This window comes from Apaloderma vittatum, unplaced genomic scaffold (assembly GCF_000703405.1).
Source record: "Apaloderma vittatum isolate BGI_N311 unplaced genomic scaffold, ASM70340v1 scaffold15736, whole genome shotgun sequence".
In the NCBI taxonomy this organism is placed as follows: domain Eukaryota; kingdom Metazoa; phylum Chordata; class Aves; order Trogoniformes; family Trogonidae; genus Apaloderma; species Apaloderma vittatum.
Genome location: NW_009723514.1, coordinates 2,697 through 10,639, shown reverse-complemented (window position 1 = coordinate 10,639; position 7,943 = coordinate 2,697). Strand labels below are relative to the sequence as shown.

General features: G+C 52.3%; 1 protein-coding gene across 1 annotated transcript in view; it reads left to right on the top strand.

The window, feature by feature from the left end:
* Positions 1-7,039, top strand: part of GBA2 (glucosidase, beta (bile acid) 2) — a 15,635-nt gene extending 8,596 nt beyond the window's left edge. The window contains exons 8-17 of the mRNA XM_009872157.1: positions 136-261; positions 387-571; positions 915-1,019; positions 1,616-1,723; positions 2,010-2,161; positions 2,298-2,404; positions 2,556-2,698; positions 2,999-3,114; positions 6,534-6,725; positions 6,812-7,039. Of these exons, the coding sequence (XP_009870459.1) occupies positions 136-261; positions 387-571; positions 915-1,019; positions 1,616-1,723; positions 2,010-2,161; positions 2,298-2,404; positions 2,556-2,698; positions 2,999-3,114; positions 6,534-6,725; positions 6,812-7,039 (1,462 nt within the window). The remainder of the gene's footprint in view (positions 1-135; positions 262-386; positions 572-914; positions 1,020-1,615; positions 1,724-2,009; positions 2,162-2,297; positions 2,405-2,555; positions 2,699-2,998; positions 3,115-6,533; positions 6,726-6,811) is intronic.
* Positions 7,040-7,943: the final 904 nt, after the last annotated feature.

Sequence of the window (7,943 nt, the reverse complement as noted above, 5' to 3'; positions counted from 1 at the left end):
CCCCCCTGCTCCTCAACCTCACTGCGCCAGCAGTTGTGTTGTTCTGCTGCTCACCGTAGTCCAGCCCCTCTCCTATGGCCGGGTGGGCTTCCAAGCGTGAGCCCACGGCATACTCACCAAAATGCCGCTTGGCAGGCGGTACACCCGTTTTTTTGGCAGTGGAGACGATGCTGTTCCTGCCCTGTCGCATTATGCCCTGACACACTATGAGGAGTGGGAGAGGAAGATCGAAGCGTGGCAGAAGCCCATCCTGGAGAGCAGGTAGGGTGGATGCAAGCACTTTCCAGCTGGCCTCCTGGGGCTGATGAGAGCAGGAGCTTCACCAGCTCAGCTGCGCTGGTTGATTTTTTTTTATTTTATTTTATTTTTCCTCCTCTTGGTTGCAGCCAGCTGCCTTCCTGGTACAAGTCAGCCCTCTTCAATGAGCTGTACTTCATGACAGACGGGGGTACCATCTGGGTGGAGGTGCCCCCAGACTGCTGTGCTGAAGACCTGCAGGGGCCGGCAGGGGCTGGCCTTTCACACCTCCTCCCTGTCCTGCGGGAGTACGGAAGGTTTGCTTATTTGGAAGGTAACTTGCAGGGACAAGATGGATTGACCCAACACTACCCCTCCCCATCACTGCCACCAGGTGGTTTTAACCTGCCCTTGGGATGCTTCTCACACCCTGATGAGTAGGGAGCAGAGCTGTTCCCAGGAAAACCCACTGTAGTACCGTGTCCTGTAGGAGGTATCATGAGTTTTTCAAACCCCTGAGTGCTATACAGAGAGAATAGAAACCACTTCTAACAGGAGCCCCGGCTGTGCTGGGAAAGAACCCACCCTCCTGGGCCATGTCGGAGGGAGGACCTGCCCCTCTTTTCCTTTTCCTCTGGCATGTCTACCATCCCTCACTGTCTCCCTGGTCCTTCCAGGCCAGGAGTACCGGATGTACAACACCTATGATGTCCACTTCTATGCCTCCTTTGCTCTCATCATGCTGTGGCCCAAGCTGCAGATCAGCCTGCAGTATGACATTGGTGAGTGACCCAGGAGAACCTGGCTGAGGAGACGCTGGCTTGATGCTTGCTGATGTGCCATAGAAATCTGTGCCGTGGAGCCAGCATCGCACTCCAGCTCCTCTGCTGGGCCCAGGACTTGCAAACCCCCAACGTTGCTGCCTCTCAGTATCTCTCTGCCGAGCACTGGAATGCCTTCTTTCCTCACTGGAGGCTGGCCTGGGGAAGTCCTTGGTCTTACCTTTTCTCCCCATGCCCTTTGCAGAGGAGAAGCGTGGAGCTGTTTGCAGACCCTGATGCTTTGGGTGGACTTGGGGGTGGCTCAGTGGTGGCCTGACCAGTGGTGAAGCACAGACCTTTGCTGGGCTGTGGGAGAGCTGAGCCCACAGGGGTTCTCTCTCAACCCTTGCTTAAGGCAGTGGCAACAGTTGCTTGTCCGTTGCTGAGGGGAAACTGAAAGCAGCCTAGTGTCTTCTTAGCTCTTTGCAGAGGGCTGTGATCTTGTGCCTGGAGCCCCAAAGGGCAGCCTGGCGTGCTGGTGGCCATGCCTGTGCTTGGAGCTTGCTGCTGCAATGCCTGCTGCTTTTCTAATTTCTCTTGCTCTGTGTCCTCTCCAGCTGTCACTGTGGTGAATGAGGATATCCAGCCCAGGCAGTACTTGATGTGTGGTCAGACAGCCCAGGTGAAGCTGAAGAATGTGGTGCCACACGACATTGGGGATCCAGGTGATGGGTCTGGCTGGGACTGCTGGGGAGCAGAGGGCGTGAAAAGCTGGGAATGAAAATCTTGGGTGGTTTGTGGTGGTGTTGAAGACCACAGTGTGTGGAGTTTGTACAAGGGAGACAAGGGGAAGCTGAGCCATAGCGGGAAGGCTGTTCTTGCTAGAGATTGCAGAGAGTGCAACGTACTTTAGTACTGTTTAATCACAGCACCCTTTGGAGCTTGCTGCTGGGTAGCATAGGGGACGTTTGTTGCTTGCTGGCCTGCTGCATCCACTCTGTCCTTGCGTAGATGACGAGCCATGGCAGCGTGTCAATGCCTACCTGATGCACGACACGGCCAACTGGAAGGACCTCAACCTGAAGTTTGTGCTGCAGGTGTACCGTGACTACTACCTGACCCACGACTCCCTGTACTTGCGGGACATGTGGCCAGTCTGCCAGGTACTGGGAGGAGGTCAGGCAGTGGGGCATCCACCTTCCCTGGTTCTCTTGGGAGCCATGCGACATCCCAAGAGGATGGGCGCTCCCAAGGAGAATGTGAGGGGCTGCCAGGGTGCATCTCCTGCGTCTCCTGCAGGCTGTGATGGAGTCAGAGCTGAAGTTTGACACGGATAACGATGGGCTAATTGAAAACGGTGGCTTTGCTGACCAGACCTATGACGCATGGGTTGTAAATGGAGCCAGGTGAGTGAGAGATGTGGGTGTTGGAGATGGGGATGTGTGGGGTGGAGAGGTAGCTCAGAGCTGGGACCATGGTCCTCGTCTGTTGTGGGAGTTTTGTGCAGCCTGTGGGATGTCCCATGTTGCTGATGCTTCTTTCCTTTGGCCCTGGCAGTGCCTACTGTGGCGGGCTGTGGCTGGCAGCCGTCTGCATGATGTGCAAGATGGCAGAGGTGCTTGGGGATGCTGAGATCCAGAAGAAATACTCAGACATCCTCAGCAAGGGCAAGGAGGCATTTGAGAGGATGCTCTGGAATGGTGAGTGCTCGACAGTAGAGCACCGTGCTTGGCTGGCCACAAGTCCCTTTGGAAGGGGATGGCTCCTTCTTGGGTCAGGGAGCCTTACAGGGGTTGGGGGAAGGAGAGGAGATGCTGTTTCCCCAAGCAGAGGGCAAGGGGAGAGAACAGTATAGGTATGATGGTCTGGGAAAGGAAGGATTATAGACCCTTCCAGAAGAAGTTGCTGTGCTGCTGTCTTGCAGGTAGAAGTGTAGGGACAGTACACATGAGCCAAGGTCCTAAACTATCAATTTTAAACTATATCCCTGCTTTTTCCAGGAAAATACTACAACTATGACAGCAGTGGGAGTGATACGTCCAGCAGCATCATGTCAGACCAGTGTGCTGGGCAGTGGTTTCTAGGGGCTTGTGGCCTGGACCAAGGGGAGTTTGAGGTAAGAGAAGGGGCAGCCTGGTGTGGGTTGGGGTGAAACGGGACCTGCAGTAGGTCTGCCTACCAGGATGAGCTGCAGGGCTGGCATGTGGTGTGGATTACACATTCATGGCTAGTGCAGGGACTCCAACTTTATCCCCCACAGCGGTGCATGCTTGGGTGGAGGCTGTTGGATGCACATCAGTGCAACTCAAATTAAATCTGCTCTTTGGAGAGGCCACGCAGCAGGGGTGTTTAACCATGGTCAGCTCTGGCACACTTGGAGGAAAGTCCCATGGGGGTTTGCCCTTGGTAAGGTGCTGTTTGTTTAAGAACGAGAGAGAAAGGTGTATGAAACTTTACGTGTATTTTGCTGCCCAGTTTAAAGTCCTAAATGAGTATCTGAGGGAACTAGGGCTTATTTGGAGCCCTAAAATCTGTTGCGAGAGAATTGACTGGAGACTCCTCTTGTCTGATGGGAGGGTGAGAGCAGCTGCTGGTCATGCAATACCTGGAACAGATCTGGGAAGTGGAGAGCCATCATAGGGGTTATTTATGACCCATAGATAGTTTTCAGACCCAGGCTCTCTGTGGTGGTGATAGACAGTCACATGCTTTGGCTGACTGAAGTAAGGAATGGCTCTTGGCTCTGTGAGGGTGACGGACTTCTGTTCATATGGGAGGGGAGCTTCATGTGACCTTTTCTGGGAGCAGCTTGTGCTAAACACTCTGGCATGGAACAAGAAATGGGTGTCTGGTCATGCCTTGTGTAACTTCCTATCTTTTTTCATGAGTTTGTTAAAAAGAAACAACAAGCAACCCTAATTCCCTAGAACCAAACTAAACTTGCCTAGAACTAAACTGCCTTCCAATACCTGAAAGGAACCTACAGGAAGGCTGGGGAGGGACTTTTTACAAGAATGTCCAGTGATAGGGCAAGGGGAAATGGGTTTAAATTCAAAGAGAATAGGTTTAGATTGAACCTTAGGAAGAAATTCTTCAGTACAAGAATGGCAAGACTCTGGAACAGATTGCCCAGAGAGGATGTGGATGCTCCCTCCCTTGAGGTGTTTAAGGCCGGGTTGGATGAGGCCTTGAGCAGCCCAGCCTAGTTGAGAGGTGTCCCTGCCCATGACAGGGAGGCTGGATTAGATGATCTTTTAAGGTCACTTCCAACCTAGGCCATTCTATGATTCTGTGATTTATCCTAGTATTAGTCCCTAGAGCATGGGTCATTGGACCTGTGCCTGCGACTCCAGGCAAGATCTGGTGCAGACCTCATGCAGTAATACCCAAACATCCATTTTGAGGGGCAAACAGTAAACCTGGTACAGTCCAGAAACCTCCCTTGCCTTCCCATAGCCTCAGATTTTTGTTGTTGATGGTGGTACTCTGCTGTCCAGTGAGCTTTGAGCTCACTGGAAATGGCACTGGTGAGCTTCCCACTTCTGTTACTACTACCGTCGAGGTTTTTTTTCCATGTGTTTTGATCCTTTGCCTGGCTGGCAGCACTCCTGTTCATAACCTCATTAAGACGCTCCTACTGCCTGCACGCCTCAGTAATGAAATACGAAGTAAGAAAAGTCTGGAAAGTAAGAAAAGCCACAGCCCTGAGGAAACTGTGCCCCAAAACCCTCTGCCGTATATGGCTGCTTCACACCACTCCTCTGCTGACTCTTGCTCCCTAACACCCCTTGGGCTTATGTCCAGTGCCACATCACAAAAAAATAACTGTGTGAGGTGCTTGGCTTTAGTGTAGATAGAAATGGATCTACTGCCTTTCCACTGAGCCTTCCAGAGGTCTCTGATTGGACTGCCTAGCCTCCCTTGGCAAGATCCTGCCTGGTGTCGTCATGCCTTCTGTTTTCCCCAGCCCTGGGCTGCACCAGAAAGGTCCGGCACGTCCCCAGGCTGCACTGAGCCAGGAGATGCCTGGCTTTTCCCGTTCTTGCAAGTAGGTGTCACGGTTGCTCCATGCTGTCAATGCTGCCCTTGATCACTCTGCAAAGCTCTTGTTATGGTTTTCTCCCTGTAAGGTGGGTGTGGGATGGGGGTGAGCCAACCCTCCACTTTCAAAATCACCAAATCTTGAGCTTTGCTTTTCTTGCTGAGGCAGTGACTTCTGCTGTGCTGACACCTCCTATTTTTATTGCTGATGGTGAAAGCAGTGGAAAGTTTTATTTACTTTCAACTGTGCACAGAGGCTTTTAATCCTAATTCAGTCCTTCTTGTGTTGCTGCTCCACTGCTTTTTATTTGACTGGCAGGTGGTTTTGTGCTCAGGTGAAGTTGGTTGGGGTGTTGTTTTGGGGGTTGTGGTTTGTTTTTTTTCCTTCTGGTTTGTGGGATTTCATGGTTGGTTGTTTTTTTCCTTTTTAGGCAAGAAGTTATTCAGCGTGATATTTCAGTCTGTTCTTGTTACTGTTTTGAGTTTTTGCCCTTAGTTTGTTGAACAACTTTTTTTTTTTTCCCCCCCTGTATCAGAGGGGAAAGGTTTTTACTTCCTCCTGATAATCTCCTGATATGGCTGTTTATCCAGCAAGCACCATTGACCTTTCACAAGCCTTTAATTTTCATTTGGGATGAAAGTTTCAAATCCCTCATAACGGACACAGAAAACTATAAGGCATCCTGTGCATCTCAGTCTTAACCTTTTCAGTCCCAGGCTGCCCCTTCTCTCACCTCAGACTCCGCTTGCTCCAGGCCACAAACTCTTGCATCACCACTTGATGACAAAATCGGAAGGATTAAAGTTCTTGTGAAATCATTCAATTTCCCCTAAGCCTTGTTTCTAAGGCTCCCAGAATTTACTCAGACAAAGCTCCTGGTATCCACAACATTCACTTTGCAGATGCAAGATGCATTCTCGTGTCATTAGACTGGTTTAGCCATAACAATTCCATTTGGCAGGAAGATACCTCCAGCTTCACTGATCCCAGAGCATCCTTTGGCCACCTGTGGCCAGTGTCCCATTTGCTGTAGCATTGCAGTGCCTCTTGTAGCTTGTGCAAAGAGTCTGAGAGAACAGTACAGCAATTTTACCAGGAGAAAGCCTGGACCTCATATAGTCCTTAGCCTGAGAAACGAGTAGTGGTGACCATAAACCAAGATGAGGATGATGTGGCTGGCCAGGTCCCCAAAGCAAACTCCCAAGAGATGTGGGGGTGTGTCTGTTTGTGGTGACACACTAGTTGCATGAGCTGTCAGCCTCCCAAGGAGGAAGGTGCAGTGAAGTTCAGCATCTCTTCTGTTGAGCAACTGCGTCTTTTCCAGGAAAGAGATTTTTTTAACTTCATCTTTTTATTTTCCTGAAATGGTTATTTCCCCAGTGAGCAGTATTGACCTTTTTCTCATGGAAAAGCTTAACCCTGCTCCCTGGAAACACAGCCCGAGGGGTCTGCTTGAGCACTGAGCCCTAAGCCCCCCCTCTGCCTCCACACAGGTCTTCCCCAAGAGTCATGTTGTCAGTGCACTCAAGACCATCTTTGAGAAGAATGTCATGAGCTTTGCTGGTGGCACCATGGGAGCGGTGAATGGCATGAGACCTGACGGGGTGCCCGACACCTCCAGCGTGCAGTCCAACGAGGTGTGGATTGGTGTGGTCTATGCCTTGGCTGCCACCATGATCCAGGAGGTGAGTGGTGATGCTGCACCCCTCAGCACACATTGTGTCCTTGTTGCTCCATGGACGTGCTGATGGTTGTCTTCTCTCTGCCACAGGGGCTAGTGGAGGAGGGCTTTCGTACGGCAGAGGGCTGCTACCGGACGGTTTGGGAGCGGCTGGGCATGGCTTTCCAGACACCAGAGGCCTATCGTGAAAAGAAGGTCTACCGTTCACTGGCTTACATGCGGCCCCTTAGCATCTGGAGCATGCAGCTGGCCCTGGAGCGCAGAGCTGGACAGGCCCCAGCACCCACGCACCCCCACCAGGTCTCCATCCACCCCTGAGCCTGGTGCCACTGAGCAGGGCAACGGGTGCACCCACCAGGGGGCTGAGGGGGCCTCAGCTGTCAGGCAGGGACCCTTCCCTTCCCCCTCTTTGATAATACACGCATTGCTGTTTTCCTTCCCTACCTCCACTACATGCCCTCCACTTCAGGGGGCTTCCAGCCACCAATGCTGAGCATGAGAGGGGACCAGAGGTGCAGGTGATGCCTCCTCAGAGAGGAGAGGGGTGGGATAAGGAGGTGCTACTGGAGCCTGTGCCTCCACTTCCCCATCACTCAGGGCTCTTATAGCCTACAGGACTCCCAGCCATCCTCCGTTGAAGGTGGTGCCTTGTCCAGGAGCACAGGAGACCGCAGTCAGCGGGCAGGGTAAGGTGGGAGCTGGCCTGCAGGGCAAAAGGAAAAAACCCGTGGGTGCATGTGTGCGTCAGGATGTTGGACTGGTGCACACAGGCACATGGATGCTGTAGTTGTCCCTCCATTGTATGATGCTGCAAAGAGAGACTGGCTCTGCCCCAGGGCACCAACCCCAGGTGAGCCTGTGACAGATGCAATCCCCAGGGGTGCCCTGGTTCCCCGACAGTGACAATCGGAGCCCAAGCAGCAGGTCCTGGTCTGGTACTGTCCCACCCCTCCCTGCTGGTGCTGGAGGTGGAGTATCAGAGCATGTTTTAGGGGATAAATCAAATATTAAGTTTTTAATAAATTTATCCATCTCTCTCCTTTCTAGCGTGTCGTCTTTGCTCTGGGGGCAAGCTGGAGGAGGGATCCCCTGTCTTCTCCCCTTTTTCTTCATGGACTGGGATGGAGGGCTGGGGACGCAGAGAGGGGGCAAGCCCTAGTTGCAGGGTTGGCTCTTGCATGGTTTTGCTAATGGGAGCAAGATCTGCCACCCCACCCTGAGA